Here is a 20,149-nt window from a genome sequence, read left to right as displayed (position 1 = left end):
GCCAACCTAGCACGTTAAAATGCAAGTAGATAAATAGGTACCGCTCTGGCGGGAAGGTAAACAGCGTTTCCATGCACTACTCTGGTTCCCCAGAAGTGGCTTAGTCATGCTGGCCACATGACCCGGAAGCATAGCTGTCAACCTTTCCCTTTTTTGTGGGAAATTCCCTTATTATAGCATTGGGAAACAGCAGGGAGGGTTGACAGCTATGCCTGGAAGCTGTACGCCGGCTCCCTTGGCCAATACCGCGAGATGAGCGCTGCAACCCCAGAGTCGTCCGCGACTGGACCTAATGGTCAGGGGTCCCTTTACCTTACTAACCATGCTGCTACTGGGGTACAAGATTTAAAGCTGAACTGCATACTTGCACAACATAAATCTGTTTATGAAACAAGAATTTCGGTTTCTTTTCTTCCCCCTCACGCCCCACCCCCAAATCCGCTCCATTGAGTGTCCTAACCTTCAGGAGCTGATTTGAGGGCTGAGAGGAAACAGAAGCCCCACTGAATGACTGGATGCCCACTCACCTATAGTGCACAACTTCATGAACCTAGTGGGCAATGTCAAACTTCCTCTACCCACAAAGCTAGCAAGTCAGGGACAAAGCTGCTCTAGCCTGAGCTCCTGGATTTACTTTAATCTGTATAGGGTTGCTGGGGAATTTCCGAAGATGCTTGAATGTGTGGCTAGCCCCTTAGAGTGCTACATACTGTGAATGAAGCCTTAGCATCTATTCCGTTTATTTGATCGGGCATTTCGAGGAAGGAAAGGAAACTGTAAGAGTCTGTCATTTCTAAAATATCCCCACTGCATGTATGTTTAGGGGGTACAACCTTCCAGCGTCCCTGCATACGTTCAAATAGCATAATTCATTCATTGCAAAACCACAACACTTCAATACAACAGGCCGTCCTCCTGCCTCTGACCTTACAAACTGTTCACTTCAGCAATGTCATTCTCAAAATGCCTGTCTGCAATCCCAGAAATGCATTTTAAACGTGGATGCAAACATTTCTATTACTGATAAAACTAGCACAGCAATTTTTTGCCTTGTGGGGGGACTGGAGCCTTGCTGGCTGGAGTTACAGGCCCAGAAGTGACACTTCAAGGCCATGTCCTTTGCGACATGTGAATCAAATGTTGTTTATTTATTTGTTTATTTATTTATTTCGCAAGGCTTCTGCTGACAGCGTTAAAAAGAAAGATAATTCTTTTCATTTGGTAACATTTGTTGAAGTAAAGATAGAATGCCCACACTAGGCTGATCACAATCTTTCCTTGTTATAGAGACGATTGATAATTTGAACTCTGCATCGACAGAGCTGTTCAAAGGCAGAGCATATAAGACATCCCTGAGGTCTTGTTTATTTCTTCCCAAGACCCCATTCCCACCCACAACCTCCGGATAAAGCTCAGCATATGCTAAACAAGAATATGTCAGCATGTTGGATTGCTCCTTGCCACTCACTCATAACATTATTTTTTTAAAATGTAGGAGCTTCCATAAAAGTATTTTCGCATGGCATGGTCATAGCTGTCAACCTTTCCCATTTTTTGTGGGAAATTCCCTTATTATAGCATTGGAAAACAGCAGGGAGGGTTGACAGCTATGGACATGGTTCACATCACAGCCATAAATTTTGTCAGATGCTTACCTTGTGGAGTAACTGCCATGGATAATAATAAAAGTAGGTTTGGGAGCAATTTTGTGTGCTTAAGTACAATTTGGCTTGAATTTATTCAGGTGGTGACCTAAAGGGCTCCTTATAATTGTCTAATCTTAAAAATCCTATATATTGCAAATATCAATATAATTTGATACAAGTATACAATAGGTCACATATTAGTATGCTGCACAAGGACTTTAACCAAATCATCTTACAGTCCACTTGCTAAAAAGTGGCCAAAGGATCCCCTATACCACTAGTTTTTCAAATGTTTCATCAGGGCATAGTTGCCTTTGACTGGACTTAACCGTCCAGGGTCCTTCACCTTTTATCTTTACTGGAATCACTGCCAAACATGTTCTAATTGTTTGCTTAAAACCCATCCAGCACTTATCCCTTGATAAGTCCTAAATTGACTTGCAATTCAGCAGTGCAGGGGAATATCAGTAATGGTGGGCAAAGTTGTATATGTGGCCCAAAGCTCCACAGAACACAGCTGGAAAATGACTGAAGATTTCTATCTGATACTATTTGGCAAACATGGCCACAACTTCAAATACTGATTATACACCATCCAATTTCTAAATCAGTCAAAATGTGTGTATTTTGGGTCAGAGTCCGTTGCTCATATACATACTATGATCGTAAGCCTTTATTATTAAATGTTTGTAACCTACAGAATTTCACGTTTTCTTTCTTGTAGATCATTGGAACAATCCCACTGATGCCTAATCCAGTCTCATCTAACCAGTCAACTGGAGGAGCTCAGGGCCTTCAAGTGCAGCCAATTACGCCACAATTACTGACCAATGCCCAGGGGCAAATCATTGCCACAGTCATTGGAAACCAGATATTGCCAGTGATCAACACCCAGGGAATCACACTTTCGCCACTCAAACCAGGCCAACAGGTAGGTTATGAATGTAGCTTTTCAATTAATATTTAAAATATATTGATTTGCATTTTCCTCCCCACTGTCACTCCACAACTGCCAGTTTGTTGTCTTATGCAACGGACTTTATATTCCATATATAATCAGATGCACTTTTGGAATGTTCAGGCAGTTGTTGTGGTATATTCTCTATCTTAAGAAAGAGCTTCAGGGCTGCAGAGATCAAGCCTTCAGCCACTCAACCAGCAAGGAAATCCTAAGGAGGAATATGCATTCCCTCTTTTTCCTTATTGTTCCAGGTATCTCTGGCCCTGATTAGCTGTATCTCATCCAATCTGTTTGGGTGAATAGGCACACTCTAAAGCAGAGCTTTCCAATCTTTTCATGCTGGTGACACGCTTCTTGGACATGCATCATTTCACGACAAAGTAATTCAGTTTTACTAGCAAACTGGAGGTTAAACTAACCCCCTTCCAGCGTTTGCACGACACACCTACACACTGCAGCCGACACACTAATGTGTCACGACACACAGTTTGGAAAGCTTTGCTCTAAAGCATAAGGTTCCACCCAGTTCTCTGTTCTTTGTGACCAGCACTGGGTATTCAGGTGCAAAACAGCTTGAAAATCTTCATGGTTCAGATTATATTCTCATTTGGGTAGTGCCATCCCAGAGGTGCCATCACTGATGCCTGCCTTGGGCCCTCCTTTCCTACCTCAAGGAGCGTCTCCACCCCCATCGTTCTGCCCAGACACAGAGGTCCAGCTCCGAGGGCCTTCTAGCAGTTCCCTCACTGCGAGAAGCCAAGTTACAGGGAACCAGGCAGAGGGCCTTCTCGGTAGTGGCACCCGCCCTGTGGAACGCCCTCCCACCAGATGTCAAAGAGAAAAACAACTACCAGACTTTTAGAAAACATTTGAAGGCAGCCCTGTTTAGGGAAGCTTTTAATGTTTAATAGACTATTGTATTTTAATATTCTGTTGGAAGCCGCCCAGAGTGGCTGGGAAGACCCAGCCAGATGACGGGTTATAAATAATAAATTATTATTATTATTATTATTATTATTATTATTATTATACCTGGTGTGTGCCATTAGGCATAATACATGATTACTTTATCATCCGCCCACTCTCAGCCAATGGAACCTCATCCCATATGTTTGTTTTTATTTGTTTTGAAGTTTTTCTGCTCTTCTCCCATTCCTTCCTAACCTGAAATCAACATTATATTTGGGAAACGGCAGTGTAGTCAAATGGTTCCTCATTCCTGAAAGGCTGTTTCTCCGCCTCTGAGGATGCTGATTCACTGTGGAGCGTAATAATGAAGCAGCTACCTTGATCTGAGTTGTGAAGCGTTTCAATACAGTTTGGAAAACACAGCCAGAGCTACAAATTCTCTTCACATAAGTACACTCACCCACTTAGATTGACACACTACAGCATCCCCGTTTCACTAATTAACACAGTTCTGTGTCTGAAGCATACAGAGCAAATGAAATATCCATAAACATAACCATTTTTAGAGGACACTCAGTTACATGAATCTTGAAATGCTAAAATGATTTTGCTTTTTGACCCACAAAGACATCATCATAGTAAAAAGCTTGCAGAGTAATTTACACAGCCAAATTACATTTATTATTTAAAAACACCCACCAAGTAATCTGATTTGCTGTGCTTGAATGGATATATATCTGAATAGTTCAAAAATACACTTTCAAGTTGTTATTTTTTTCAACAGCAACCAGTTAGCCACTTTGGGTTATATTAAATTAATAAAACACATATTAGATTGTCGGTGCATTTTATGTTCTATCTCAGGTTAAAATCCATCATCCTTTATTTGTAATACAGTCATATTTCCGGGAGAGGAGGGAATGCAAGAAGGAAGTTTGTGTCTGAATTCATTTATTGTTCCATTCATATTAGAAAGGCTAACAGTTTGCACAAATTTCTTCTTCGGCGTTTATGCACTATTTAGGACACAATTCATTTGAAGTTATCCACTTTTAAGTAGTTCTTTTGATGCAGTAGGAAATATTTAAGTGCAATGCTTAACTCTCCCATTCAGATCAACAGAGCTCACCTAGAAGGATTTAACTCTGGCTGACTGACCATGCCCTTACTTTCTAGGACTGTACAGTCACATATACATCAAGAAGACCATTCTGAGATAACAAACAAAATAAATAAGCAAATCTTGCATTAAAGTTTTATGTTTAGATTTCAAAGTTAATTTTAAAACGTTGTATTCAAGGTTCAGAATCTTAACTTGGGATATAGTTCTTAAAATTCAGACCCCAGCGTGTCTGCTACAAACAGGTTCATTTCCAGCAATGACTGCACTAGGACAGGTAGGGAGTTTGGTTGCAGATTGGATATGGCATGGCCTGTTCCTTATTGGTCCTCATCCAGCCCACCACAACATCCAGCTACTGGCACAAGATTCGAAGGGGGTGGGGTGTAAATAAATAAATAAATAAAATTTAATATTAAGAGCAAAGTGACAGACAGAGAACGTAGTACAATGACAGCACCTTATCAATACTTGTCTCTCTGCTGGCTGACTGTTTGTTTCTTTAATTTTGCATTTAGCTCCACCAGCCATCCCAGACGCAGGTGGGGCAAGCAGCATCCCAGTCCAATCTCCTACATTTAGCTCACAGTCAAGCATCTCTGTCCCAGAGCCCCGTGCGGCAGGCTTCCTCTTCCTCTTCTTCCTCCTCCTCATCTTCAGCTTTGAGTGTTGGCCAGTTAGTCAGCAGTAAGTATAGCCTTCTTGTTATCCTTACTGTATTTCACTTTCTCTTTCTGTTTTTCCATCCCAACTTTTCTTCCTTGCTTTTGTGAGGTACAGTGGCACCTCTGGTTACGTACTTAATTCATTCCAGAGGTCCGTTCTTAACCTAAATCTGTTCTTAACCTGAAGCACCACCTTAGCTAATGGGACCTCCTGCTGCTGCTGCACCGCCAGAGCACAATTTCTGTTCTCATCCTGAAGCAAAGTTCTTAACCTGAAGCGTTATTTCTGGCTTAGTGGAGTCTGTACCCTGAAGCGTAACCTGAGGTTCCACTGTACCTATAAGTACAGCCAACTGGAAAAATAAGCAAGTCACTGACTGCTGAATGGTGCAAATGCATGAGGCTGCAAACTGCCGGTAATAAGAGTTTCAGGCCTAAGTTAGAATTTTTTTATGCAATGTGCCCCACAGACTGACTCCGATGCCCACTCCCACTGAGTCAGTCCAGGAGGATACCATGATCAGTGATATCAAAAGCTGCTGAGAGATTGAGCAGAAGTAGCAGGATGGCACTCCTATTTCTCCCTAGTGATAAAGGTAATCTTTCAGGGTGACTAAGACCGATTCAGTTCTGAAAACAGGTCTGAATACAGATTAAAGTAGATCTAGATAATCCGTCTTATCCAGGGGTACCTGCAGGAATAGTCAAGACAAGCTGTGATACCTGGCTGGTGTGCGCCATTTGGCACAGTAGCTAAGAATTTGTCCATATTTGAACTACACAATTAAAAAGCTTGTGGCAGAATAAACAGCGCAGCAGAAAACCATGCAGAAAAAGGAGGCCAAGGCAGATGTATGGGAAAAGAGAGCTTGTGTCGTAATGGCGAGGAAATAAGCAAAAATGGACTCCCTGTAGCAACTCATCCTTGCCTGTGACAGTTAGAAACATTTATCATGTGACACTTGTGAGTCTTTGTGCTTTTACCCATATTCCTGCTAGCAGATGGAAAGGGAACAAAACCTCACAACATGGTGGCCAGGGTAGGAATCAGCTGCACAGGGTGGCCATTCTCTGTGGCATGCTTACTATAACATGTCCTGTACCCCATTTCTGAGTTTCAATTAGTTGCTCTGCACAGAATTGAGAAGCAGATGCAGTTCTGTTGCTGTAGCTAAATCAGGCCTGGCCCATAAACGGGAGATCTATAGGGAAAGCACAAAAACCCCGGGCTCACCATGAAAAAAAGCCCCCATCTATGTTCTATAGAGTTTATTATACCGTTACATGCCACCCCAATCAGGGCTTCCAGGTGCCTACCCAGGGCCTGTGTTTCATTTTGGAAATAAGGCACAATGAAAACTGTGATGTCTTTATGATATATGCAGTTACAGGTAGGTAGCCGTGTTGGTCTGCCATAGTCAAAACAAAATAAAAAATAAAAAGAATTCCTTCCAGTAGCACCTTAGAGACCAACTAAGTTTGTTCTTGGTATGAGCTTTCATGTGTGTGCATGCACACTTCTTCAGATATGCACACGAAAGCTCATACCAAGAACAAACTTAGTTGGTCTCTAAGGTGCTACTGGAAGGAATTTTTTATTTTTTGTTTTGTTTATGATATATGGTTTTATTTGCATATATATACACTTGAACCTAGATGGAGAGAGTTCAGAGCGTCCATATCCCAAGAGGCTCTGGTCTCCTCCATAAGCACAGCACTACATTCACAGCTTGTCCAACCCACACGGTGCTCTGTCCCTTCTTCTGCTTCCCAAATCACTTGCAAAACTGGCCACTTTTTTCCTGTTGACCCTCCCTGAAATCCTAACAATCCCACCAACACACAGCTAGAAGAGGGTCTCCTGTCCTCCTTGCCTGGCAGTCCTTGCTCCCTATTGATAGTTTCCTTGATGAGCATCCACGGATCTTTGTTTCCTAATGGCTTACACTCAGCTAGCCCTGACAGGCTGGCCTGGCTCGTTAGCATAAGCTATTTGGCACAGTTTAATCAAACCTTGATTAGTTCCAACTTTTGCTAAACCCAGGAATCATGGGTGCCTTGCACCCACAAAACTCTGGCACCCCATCACATAACAATTAGCAATACAAACAGATGATACTTGAAATACAATTGAACCAGATGCCCTTATATGGAAAAAGGAGTTCCCTCCCTATCTGCCCGTTTTCAGAACGTTAACTCCATCTTAGTCAATCTAGACCATAGCTGTCAACTGTCCCCCTTTTTAAGGGAAATCCCCTTATTCCGAATAGGATTCCTCGCAAGAAAAGGGAAAAGTTGACAGCTGTAATCTAGACTAAGAATTTGATACAAAAACTCAGTGATGGGCTAGGGGAAATTGTAGGGAATTCTAGTCAGTAGAATTTTGAACATCAGCCTGATAAATAGCAATTTTCCTGCAGCAGTTCTGCAGTAAGACTGAGAATAGTTGCGAGCATAAGCTACAGTAAGACGTTGTTCTGCACACTGAATTGTAGCCAAGTATGGAGGACCACTGATGACTTGCATTTAGAGAAATGAATTGATACTTGTGGTAAAAATATTTCGCATCGGAACATCTCAGGAATGAGGTGATAAACTATAGAGACATTGTGCCAAAGGAATGGCTTCACTATATGCAAGTGTGAACAACGCTTTGAAATATCCCACTATCCCAGTCCCATGCTGTCTCCACCGGCTTCGGGAATGCTTTCATTTAGCAAGGGATCAGTTGCTGAGGGGGGTGGGTTGGGGGGGGGGAACCATCTCCAACTGTTGTGTCATTTCCCTTGATAAGTCCTAAATTGACCGCATTTCCAGCACCAAAGGAGCCTTCCTCTGCTAGATAGCTTTCATTATGTGCCCTTTCGGGGACAAAAGCTGTGTCAGTACATTGCGAAGGAGGCAGAAGACCAATTTATTCTCGCAGCATTATGAGCATTATCTTCTGAGGGTCCAATGAAAAAAATTAAGCAGGTGTCAGTGTTACTATTTTAAGGTTGTGCTTGCATCACCCTAACGGGCCTCTGTTCGCAGTGATGCGGAACAAAAATCTTGCAAAGGTTCCAGTGTACAAGCACTGTCCAGTTAAATGACCCAAACACCTTGAAGATATTTCTTGTAATGCAGTTTTTTTGAGACAAAATAGAACAAAATAACCATTGCCATTTTACTAAGTTAATGCCATTTCCAAAAATCGGTTCTCTCTTTAGCTATTCCCCAAACCTACTGGGAACTAGTTTTACTAGATGAACTCTTTGAGAATGTGTCCACGGCTGATGGCCCCCAACTGTCCCCCATACAACCACTATGAAATATCTGGTCAGCAGGCATTGTTTTTAATTCTTTCCACCACAACTCCTTTCTCCCTAAGTTGGCAAGTGGGAGGCATCTAGTGCCTTTGCTCTATCTTCACACTTTTTGCGTGGACAGGCGGAGTCCCCCAAACCCCATGCAGCCCCTGAGCAGAATAATGACACAAGACAATGTGCTATGGGATTAAAATTGGCCACAACTTTATTAAGATTCAGATGTAGGGAGACCTTGGCTCAGGCATTGGGCGTTTATCCTTCCCAGCCCCCAGCCGGGGATCAGGGAAACCGCAGGGTTATCCAGAATGTCTGGGGATTGGGCTGGTTCTGGAGAACATATGTTCAAGCAGATAGCCCGCCCCCCCATTTTGCCGCCACTGGCGGGGGAGAGCAATGACAACCTCTTGGCGTATGGTCAATGCCTCCCCCCAATACCCCTTTAAGGGGGAACCCTGTTATCGCCGCCACACTGAGGGCGTGGAGTCACCGCCCCACGCCCCCCCCCCCCAATTTATGAAGATAAACTAAAGGATTCCACCCAAGGCCTGAAACCGCCAAAGTTGTGACAAATTGCTACGGGAAAGGCGAAACCTGTCAATGCAGGGAAATTCCTTTCCGGCCCTTCAACAGCGGCCTTGACATAGCAGTGCCTGCGTACCTGTGGAGAAGAGGTTAACCTGCAAAAATAAATGTTAATTGAGGGAGTGGAGGGTGGGAGAAGCTCTGGAGCCTGATTGCCGCTTCTCGGGTAGGCTACACTTTCTATTGTGTGGGCTGGGTAGTTCCTCCCCTTACCTGGCCAATCCCTGGGGGAGGGTGCAGCCAGCCAGCTGAACTACCAGGTGTCGCCCAGGAATTCGGGGGGCTACGCGCGACCACGCAAGTGCCACCCCCCATTTTAATGTGGGGAGCGGTCATTGTTTGCTTCCCAAAGCCATGCCAATAACGGAGGTTATGCTAATTCCATTTTATATGCGATGAAGAATTCAAATCCTTTTCTTGTCTTTTGACAGATCCCCAGACAGCCTCCAGCGAGGTGGATGGGGTGAACCTTGAGGAAATCCGAGAATTTGCCAAAGCTTTTAAAATCCGACGCCTGTCACTTGGTCTCACCCAGACGCAAGTTGGTCAAGCTCTAAGTGCCACAGAAGGTCCAGCCTACAGCCAGTCTGCCATCTGCAGGTAACAAGATACACAGCAAACGCTCATTTCTCCAGGCCCCTCTCTCACGGCTTATTATTGCTTCTTCTGCCGCCTTTGTTGCTTTAATCACATGTTCATGGAAAAGAGCTCTACGGTAGACGTAGAGGAGTGGATGCTCTTGTGATGGAGTAGATATATTTCAGCACACGTCCTTAAAATAACTTTCATCTCCTTCCCCCCACCCTTTACTTTTGTAACAAGTAAGAAACAATAAATATGTTCCTGGCCTTGAGACATAATTCAGTGGTGGAACTGGAGACCCTGCTGCTGCTGCTGCTACTGCATAAGCGCCACCTGACCCTCTTCATACTGTGCCATTTTCTACAGATGGGGTTACTGAACAAATATTTCATGGATGCTTCCCTGCCAGGTTTAAGCCTGTAGTACCATAGCTCGCACTTCACATCGTAAGATGTTAATGATGATTTTCCCGAATGATACAGAGGAGAGTGCAGGGAATCTATATAAAGCCATAATGGCTTTTTTCCAGACTTTCTGGGATTAATCATATATCACTCTCCAGTGTTTCAAAAAAGCATGGATTCAAGGTGCGGGGGGGGGGGGGGAAATAATGCTCGGAGAGTGACAAAATAATGAAACCAAAAGCAGTCTTCATAGAGTTAAAGGTCTTCAGAGCAAAGTCCCTATGTCTTCATGTGTGTGTGTGTTACACTAATCCCATGTTTATGCATGAGGTAACAAACACACTTAGGTAACAGCTTTTTTCTCTTGGGCAATCCCTCGTAGTCCTCCTCCATCAGTGAAAGCCAAGAAACCAACTCTAAGCTCATTTAAGTGGATTTTGTTCTTGGTGATCCATGAAATGCTCTGTCTTTTTATCTGCTCTTTATACTTTTAATGTATTCCCCATAGAACGGAAATGTACTTTTCCTGCAGTTTAAGACTAAGGTTATAAATAACATCAGTATGGGGTAGTGAGCTTGCAGCTCACATTTTGCTCAATGATTTTCCATAAAACCCATTGATTGTTGTTAAATACAAAAAGCTCCATAGGATCCTCTCACTTCTATGGTGTCCCCTACTGTTTTTTCTTATAAGATACCTCCCTGTAGAAAATAACCTTTATTCAGTCTACACAAGGATACCACTGCTGGGAAATTTGTTTCAAGACCTGTATATCGTTATACCAAACATCACATACTGAAGCACCAACACGAACAAGTCACACAATTGTTATGAAAATGGCTCTCCTCCCCACTCCCTGTTATTTAACTTTAATTTTATTTCATCTCAGTGGTCAATTGGTAGAAGAAACCTAAACAAAAAGAGGGTTGTTGTTGCTTGTAAGGCAACTGCTATTTTATATTTTTGCATTGCACTGTAACATGGTACTATAAATCCACCCAGGTGGATTTGCATGTGCTTGGTTTAATCACCCAAGTTTTTTGTGTCGGTCTAATGCACAGATGCTAACTACATGGGATGCTTCACATATCCCTTTGAAGTCCATGGCAAATCCCTTGGAAGATTTCAATGATGCTGGATTTCAACACAGATCTGAATGCTTGGAATTACAAACTATGAAATTCCTTGAACAAAAAAAATATGACTGGATTTAATTCCATGTTTAAGAGAACTGCAGTCACATATTGTTGCAGATATGTAGAGGAAATGACCAGAATGTATCATTTTTTAAATCTACAGATAGCTTACATAACTAAATAAAACATTCCAGTGCTTTACCATGCCACAAAATTGGCAACAGCTTAGTAACATGGTAGCTACTGCCTGATAAAAATTTTATGCAAAAAAAGGTAAATGGACAAAATTATGCCAGGATCGATCCCATAATTAAGCAATCATCAACAGCTGTCTAGGCCAGCCCTTCACAGGGGCCAGCAATTTTGCACCAGGAACAGAGAGAGAAATTTTTTCCCACTGCCACCTACAGTACACGAGATACTGCCACTTAGGCAACAGGAAGAAAGATGACAAACTTGATGGAAAATGGGTCAAGCAAAGGACAGCATTATGATGGGTTGTGCAAAGAGTCCAGTGGGCTTCAGGTCAGGGGTTAGGTGCAGATGGATATTATGAGCATGGGAGCATGGCAGAGAGCAATTGTTTGACAATCTTGGTGAACATGGAGGTAGAAGATCATCAATTCACGGCCAATGTAGGATGGATGATGATGGAGTTCTCAGTCTCGTGAGCATTGTAATGTAGCTGGGAAATGGGAATGATATTCCAATAATTTGTCCAGGTAGTTGAAATATTTAAGGCCACTGGTGACTTTGGCATTGCGATTCAGTTTAACCAATACCATATATTATATATTCCACTCCTTTTGTACTGAACACAACGCTATCCACAAACTTTTTCCCATCAACAGTGGCTGATGAATTACTCAACTTTGTCCAAGTTCAAATTTGCTATGTATACGTACTACAGGGGGACAATGCGAATCACTAGAGCTTTCTATTAAATGCTAATGTGGCAGTGCTAAATAGCTGAATAGGCAGGACATTTCTCTGACCTACCTCAAGGAAATGGGAGAGAAATCTGTATACATAGGTTTCTCAGACAAACCCAGAGTTCCTTGGGTCTTGAGCTGTGATTCACAATTTAGTGACCCCACAGTCGCTCCCAGGACCTCAGGGTGCATACATGGGGTCATCTCGTTTTGTCTTAGCAACAGCCTTGTAAGTTTGGTTTAGCGGGTGGTTACTCGCCCAATGCCAGCCTGCTGACTGCGGAAATTTCAATCCAGTCAAACCCAACATGTTAGCCAATCTAGGAACCACTTCCTTTAGTAAAATTTATTTTTAAAAAAGTGTTAAGATCCCTTTGACTGCAACAGGATTTCAACGGGCTTATGCATCCAGCTCTTGTAATTAACATTTAAGGGAAATGGTTTCCAGTTACTGTTCAACGTGAACATGTATTTGCCCATTGCAAGCATGTACATCAGGGGTGGGGAACCTGTGTCTCCTCCAGAGCCATAGCTAGGTGATCTTGCGCCCCTGGCAGAACCGTCCAGATTGGGCCCCCCTAGCCACGGACAAATTAGCTCTTCCTTCCACCTCTCCTCCAACCCCCCCCTCCACCCATTCAATTCACCTTCTATTTAAGACCATTTCCTATGAGGCAATAATCAATATTTATAATTATGGGCATATTTTTAGCTGATTTTGTGCCCCCTAATTGCCTGCACCCCTGGCAGGGGCCCACCTCACCACCCCCTAGCTACGGCCCTGGTCTCCTCCAGATGTTAAAGGGTTCCAATTCCCATCAGCCGCAACCAGAATGGCCAATAGTCAGGGGTGATGGGACTTGTGGACCAGCAGATTTGGAGGGCCAGAAGTCAACCACACCAAGTCCATTATAAATGGAGCACATTCTTTCAAGGGCAATGACACTTCTGCAAAAGTATTACATTCTGAGACCTATATTGGGAATATTAATTGGACACTGCAAAACGAATGAATGTAATTTATAAAACTACAAAAGGAGTCATCTGTTAAGTCAATCGGTGATGCAAGACTTGAAATGGACATGCTCTACAAAGACTAAAGTCCTCAGTATAGTTTTCTTTTTCCTGATGGCGTGGAAGATTTGTAAAATCTGGTCTAGCAAAGGACTTTTGATGGCAAAATGATACATAGAGGACCTCATTTACAGGAAATGATATCATTCGGCACAGTGTGCAGACATCCCACAATAAACCCAGCTTGATACCACAGTATATTAGTCCACTATTATGCTGGGTTTCATCTGGAACACATGAGTTTCTTTTAGTGCAACTACTTGTGGAGGCATTGAAGGTAATTACAATGTGTCCAGCTGTTTGAACTGAAGACTGCAACAGCTTTGGGAATTTTTTTCCTACCCAGAGAAGGGACACGGTGTTAACTTGCATACAGTGAAAATTGCTTAAAAATGAAAAGGGAAAGGAAACCTGAAATTCAGAGGCTAACAGGCACTTTGTGAAATTAAAACAGCAGCATTTGAGCAATATGCTACGAGATCCCAGCAGAAGTAAAAATGAAACAAAATGCCACTGATGTCATTTCCTGTTTTTAGCTCTTGTGTTAAGCTTAAATATTGTATATAGGATTTTGAAGGGTGGGGGAGCAAGGTTAATGCATGTGATCTTCCAGTGTGTGCCAGAGATCCAGGTGAGCCACTGAATGTACATGGATCTCTGGAACATAGCAACTGGGTATATTCAGTAGCATTCTGACAGCATTTTGTCGCTGTGGTTGTTTTCGTTTGTTTAAATATATATCTATATATTTGTAGAACTGATAGTTTTCATAATCCATTGTAAATAACCTCTGCCAGTCAATTAGGCAGGAAGGCAGGAAATCCCACCCTGGCAGAGCATCAGTGTAAGACTCTTCTTTCTCAATTTTCCCCTCAGACACACCATCCTGAGAAGCCACTTTTTCCTACCACAGGAAGCCCAAGAGAACACTATAGCTAGCAGTCTGACAGCCAAACTGAACCCTGGCCTTTTGTATCCTGCCAGGTTTGAAAAGCTGGACATCACCCCTAAAAGTGCCCAGAAGATAAAGCCGGTGCTTGAACGATGGATGGCTGAGGCTGAGGCCCGCCATCGGGCAGGTATGCAGAATCTTACTGAATTTATTGGAAGTGAACCATCCAAAAAGCGCAAGAGGCGGACCTCATTCACGCCGCAGGCTCTTGAGATCTTGAATGCCCATTTTGAGAAGAACACGCATCCCTCTGGGCAGGAAATGACGGAAATTGCAGAGAAACTGAACTATGACCGGGAAGTAGTTAGAGTCTGGTTCTGCAACAAGAGGCAAGCACTGAAGAACACAATTAAACGCCTAAAACAGCACGAGCCTGCGACGGCAGCCCCAATGGAGCCCTTAACAGACTCTCTGGAAGAAAACTCTTAAATTGGTAGATTTCAAGAAAGAACACACACAAACAAACAAAACTTTAAACATTTGAACTCTGTAAAGATGCTCTTTCACCATCCTTGTAAGTAAAAGACTCAGAAAAACTGCAAGATGGACAGAACAATTTATAAATGTCTGTGGGTTTTCCTAGATAAAAACAAACAGAAAAAAAATACAAAAAAATTACACAGCACTTAGTGTGTGTGTATGTGGTAGAACTAGTTCCAAAATAAGCCAGTGGTTTTTTTTTTAATGGACTTTAAAGTACACCAAATAACTGCTTACTTTTTCCTGTATATTATGAAAATGTGACCATGTTTTATGGAAAAAGAACCCAACAACAACAGCAAACCTTTAACTGTTTTTAAAGGAGAGAGAGTACAAGCCTGCCACCTGGAGGAGTGATTGTAGCCCTTCAGGTATCAAGTGCTTCTTCACTATGAAAACTATTAACCAAAGTCAGAAACATGGCATTGAAAACTAGATTGTTAGTCTACTCTTTTATGAGCGCTACATTGTGTTATGAATTTTTACATTTGTACTTTGCAAAAAGAGGAAAATATTAATAATACAGGACTCTCTTTTCCCCCCTGCATCCTCTTTCACATGCCCAGCACATGAGTATGCTACACTTGGTTTGAGCTATAATTCTCAACCCTCTTGTTTGGCATACACAGTTTTGTGATCTCCAAATGTTTGTGTGCCAAAACGACTGTTTCTCTAAACCTACTTTGTTTTCTTAACCGAAGATCTTCTTTATTTGCAGTTTTGATTCAAGTTTGGTTGACACTTAGTTTTGGCTGCCTTCTCCATCCCGATACCATTTAAATTTCTTGTGTGAAGACGTGGACTTTTTAAATTATGCAGTGTAATGATGACATTATAAGGAAGGTTTTTTTTTACATTTTTATTATAAGGACATATTGAGCAACTTGAACTTCCGCTTACAGTATACAACTTGCCACTTACGCTGTCCTTTGGCCACAAACTGGGAGAGGTTACCAAAGCTACTTTTGTAATATAAATATAAAATGCACGCGTGGTCAATATACTGCATCATTGTTTATGGTCCTATCTATATGAAGCAATTTCTCTCCAAAGTCTGATAGCCAAAGAACTTTCTTGGGATTCTAATGAAAAGCAAGCTGATGGCAAGTGTAAGAAGTAACAAGGATCCTCCCCCCTCAAACTGATGCATCTCTGTTTCCACTTTCACCCTTTGTTTGTTTGTTTGTTTGTTTGTTCCTGCATTGTAGGGGATTGGATTAGATTACCCTCACAGTCTCTTCCAACTCTACAATTCTGTTATTCTGTCCCGTCCCCCACCCCCACCGGCAAGTGCTACTTTCAGAACCGTGCACAGACACAGAAGGGATTATGTAGATGCCAGATTTGACTGAATTACTTAATATGACTTTTTACCTAATCTTTGAACTGGGATCCGGAAGCAGAAATCACTGACACGTATCTTGGCTGTCACCCAAAACTTCATGGCCATTCAGTCAAAAGGGTACATAAAGCGAGGGAAAGCCGAAGCAACGAAGTTCATATCTTTATCCAAACATTCCCCATAGTATGTGGATTCAGGGTCCTAGATATTAATCTGTGTTACGTCCTGCTCCAGGCTTTTCAAAATGCATTAGAATCTGTCGTTTCATTGCAGAATACTTCTCCACCTCACCGTGGTGTAAACCTGAAGTTACTCATCTTTTTCGACAAAACTCATCGTGTGTGACTGAGAGTCGAATCATCCACAGAATCTGTAGCCTTAAAGGTCCCACTTCCCTTACAGGTTCTTCCCTCTCTCACTGGAAAGTAAGAGCAGCTGATCTAAAGCAGACAGGATGCAACATTGGCAGTTTCACCTGTTTCAACGGGCTTTGGATCTAGTCCTCAGTTTTCAGGTTGTCACTAGGGGCATAATCCATGCTTCATTTCAATTGAGCTCGCACAGCAGAATTATCTGGTGGTTGTGTGTTTCCAAGCACCACACGCCTGTCGATTTTGGATATATGCCAGGAAAACGGTCAGTGGCCAAGCAAATGCTGGCTGCATTCATAAGAACGCCACTGTGAGTACATCACAAAACATTTCCTTGTCTTGGAAAAAGTGATCATATGATATGAATGAATATTTGCCCTCCAAATTAGAAATTTGGTTGACTAAAGACCTTATGAAAACTATGTAAGCATACTCTTCATATAGGAGAAATTAACAGTGTGCAGACAAAAAATAATAATGTATACTGAAGTTAGATGTGATTAATAAAGCAAAGAGGACTCTGAACAAGTCAGAGGCAAGAAATGGTGATTCAGGATGTACAAAATATTCACAAAGCCTGTGCGTTTTAGTTTGTTTGTTTGTTTGTTTGTTTTTGGCAGAGACTAGATTTCTGCTCATGTTAGCAATGTGATCATAGGACTGACTATTTCTCCTGCCTATGTTCACATAGTTCAACTGCAAGCCTTATAGGCTGAGGTTTCACCTTACTCTACAGAGATACCTGGCAAAGGGTGTGCCTCTTCATAATCGAAATCATGAATTTAAATCCTACTGCAGTAGGTAAGAAGGATTAAATTTCTGGGTTGGCCATGGGTTGGAAAAAGTCCCATGTCAAGTCTGGATTTTAGTACAGATGATCACATTCATCATCTGGCCCTGATAATCAATAACTGCCAAAATTCAGTTTTAACAACACCAGCTTAATTTAAAACAACAGCAGAGCTTGCCATCTGCACCCTAGTTATGACGAACTTGAAATTAAAACTGTCAGGAGTATCAGGAGACCAGGCACAAATTATCTAGAAAACTGTCAAGAGCTCGTAGAACTTTGAAAGCCCATCTGCTAGCCCTCTGCCAATCTCCCCCAGTCATTCCTTTTTCCATTCTCAAATATCATCAAAGCCAGAGCCTTGCTCCAGGAAGCAAAAATATATATTACTCATTTGCTGCCTAAAAACCTAGATGTCAGATTCTCCGTAGAACAGTTAAAAAGTCTGCAATGGAACAATAAAACCAAACAAAAAATGAAATTTCCAGGAAGCAACATGAACCAAAGACTATATAAAACACTTAAAACCATCACCGCAACAGTTAGACAGAAACTACTTCCTTTCTAAACTCCACACTGAAATTGTGTAAGTTAGGACGGCGATAATATAAAATGAAATCAATTGCCATCATGAAACAAGTTTTTTTGATTTTCATCTTTGTACTCATGGAACCATTAACACGTCATAATGTTCTCTTTTTATATAGTTTTTTTTCTGCTTGTTATCACTGATTTTTACAAGGGAAAGTGTTAGGTTCATTTTTAACAATCAGTTTTTTCGCTCGGAGGCATAACGGAGTGCCTGAACAAATTCTTATATGTGTATGTAATTCATAAAGGCTGCAGGTATAGGGAGATTTTTTTTCCTCTCCCCCAAAAATATTTATTATTCCTATTTGTAAATCTGTTCCGGGCTCCAAAGAGCCCAGTGCACACACCTGGAACATGCCCATACGTGTACTAGGGTTCTGTCAATTTCCCCTTTAACCACAGCCCCTTATGCTGCTTTGGAAACATTCCTGAAGCCCCCCACCCCTCAAGAGTTGTTTCCAGGGCGCTTGAGGAGCTGCAGGAAGAAACCTTTTCCATGAGCAGCTCATGGGATCCTGCTCAAATTATATACACAGCAATTACCGTATTTTTCGCTCCATAAGACACACTTTTTTCCTCCTAAAAAGTAAGGGGAAATATCTGTGCGTGTTATGGAGTGAATGGTGGTCCTTGGAGCCGAATTGCCCAGGGGCCAAAAGAGGATCATGCTTTTTATTTTACAAAGAGAAAAGGGGGTGTTGAAAGGACCCCCCTCAGCAGCTGATCAGCAAGAGATCGGGAGAGAGATAAGAGTCCCAGCTCCCTTTCAGCCCCACCCTCCATTGTTGAATGTGCTGCAGAGGGAGGTTGTTTGTTTCCCCAGCGACATGTGACTGGCTGATTAGATTATCTGTCTGGAAACTGTAGAAAAGTCTCCCTTTCCTTTAGAAGCTGCAGAAATGTGAGTTGAACCCCATAAAAACGGGGCTTTTCCCCCTTTGCAAAAAAAGCTGCAAAACTTTTAGCTGATCCTCAAAAAAACCAGGGCTTTTAGAGGAGGAAAACCAGAAAAAATATTTTGTTTCTTGTTTCCTCCTCTAAAAACGAGGTGTGCCCTCTTGTCCGGTGCGCCCTACGGAGCGAAAAATACGGTACATACGAAGCCACCTTTTGGCAGTGATGAAAATATACCACACTAGTAGAGGAAAAAACAAGCCCGTTTCTCACTGGAGATAACAGCTTCATTAAGATGTAATGCTAAACCATGGTTTTCTATTACAGTAATGATTCTAATCTCTCTCGGAGCTGGCAAACTTCACTCTCTCTCACACACACACACACACACACTTCCTCAAGTGTGTCCGGGAGGTGACAGGAAGCTTCCACTTTTGTTTTGGAATTACTGCAGTCTAGTTTGTCGTCCAAACCCTAAGCTGTGGTTCTGCTTAACTGTGGTTAGCGAAAACAAGCCAAATTCATAAATTGTGGTTTGAAGTAGGCTTGTTTCCATTTAGATTAGCTGCAGCATGCCTGGGATCAAATGGCAAGGCAATCTGCAATCCATCGGCAATGGAAACAGAAGCCGCCAAATCCTGCTCATGGCTGTGCCAGGAAGGAGGGAGCGCTGGCTGCTTCTCATAGTGCTATGTATTAGTAGTAGTGCGTCCAAGCCAGGCCAGTGGCATGTCAGGATTACCTTTCCTGAGGAGAGAAGTAAATTTTGCGTAGGGAATTAGCAGGAGTTACTGAGCTGGTTTTTGTCCTTTATTTCTGGATGCATCTTTTCCCACTAAAGCCTAAGGTTTGCTGCCCTTAAAAAAAAATATTATTATTTGCTAAGGATGGGACACAGTCACTCGCTGGAACAGCTCCCTGCTACAAACCACTACATTATACCAGAGTCACAAAGACGTTAATTTGGTGTGTGAAACAGATCTGATGCCAGAAATCTTGAGGCTTGGAGTGTACAGATCAGAAAAAAAGAGACCAAGTCCATTCGGAGGTTTTCAGTTTATGTTCTAATCACGCAAATGAAGAAGTAAACAGACCAAGAAAGCAAAAAGGAGCTAAGAAGGAACAAGTAGAGGCGTGTCAAAGTACTCAAGCTATAACCAAAAAGAAATATGTATAATGCCTTTGCTCGTCTTCTCAATGCTGGACCAAAGCTCAATGTTTGTAGGTATATGCACATTGTATAGATATGGCTAAATGTTGCTGACAATCTTGCAATACTAAACTGTTACTATTTTAAGAAAAGGAAAAAAAATGAATAAAGAAAGAAACTGTTCATCAGTGTTTTACCTCAGCACTCTACTTGTACCCAGCTCATGAGCAACACTGAATTAAGGAATTTTAAAAAATAA

At 42.2% G+C, this 20,149-nt stretch overlaps 1 protein-coding gene across 2 annotated transcripts in view; it reads left to right on the top strand.

Annotated features, from left to right (window-relative positions):
* Positions 1-15,424, top strand: part of POU6F2 (POU class 6 homeobox 2) — a 314,499-nt gene extending 299,075 nt beyond the window's left edge. The window contains exons 7-10 of one of the 2 annotated variants that reach the window (XM_033165828.1): positions 2,371-2,577; positions 5,155-5,323; positions 9,623-9,791; positions 14,197-15,424. In XM_033165828.1, the coding sequence (XP_033021719.1) occupies positions 2,371-2,577; positions 5,155-5,323; positions 9,623-9,791; positions 14,197-14,701 (1,050 nt within the window). In that variant the 3' untranslated portion in view covers positions 14,702-15,424. The remainder of the gene's footprint in view (positions 1-2,370; positions 2,578-5,154; positions 5,324-9,622; positions 9,792-14,196) is intronic. The other variant, XM_033165829.1, reaches the window with a different exon arrangement.
* The last annotated feature ends 4,725 nt before the right edge of the window (positions 15,425-20,149 follow it).

The sequence above is a fragment of the Lacerta agilis genome, chromosome 12 (genome assembly GCF_009819535.1).
Source record: "Lacerta agilis isolate rLacAgi1 chromosome 12, rLacAgi1.pri, whole genome shotgun sequence".
NCBI classification, from domain to species: domain Eukaryota; kingdom Metazoa; phylum Chordata; class Lepidosauria; order Squamata; family Lacertidae; genus Lacerta; species Lacerta agilis.
This window is presented reverse-complemented; position numbering and strand designations above follow the sequence as displayed.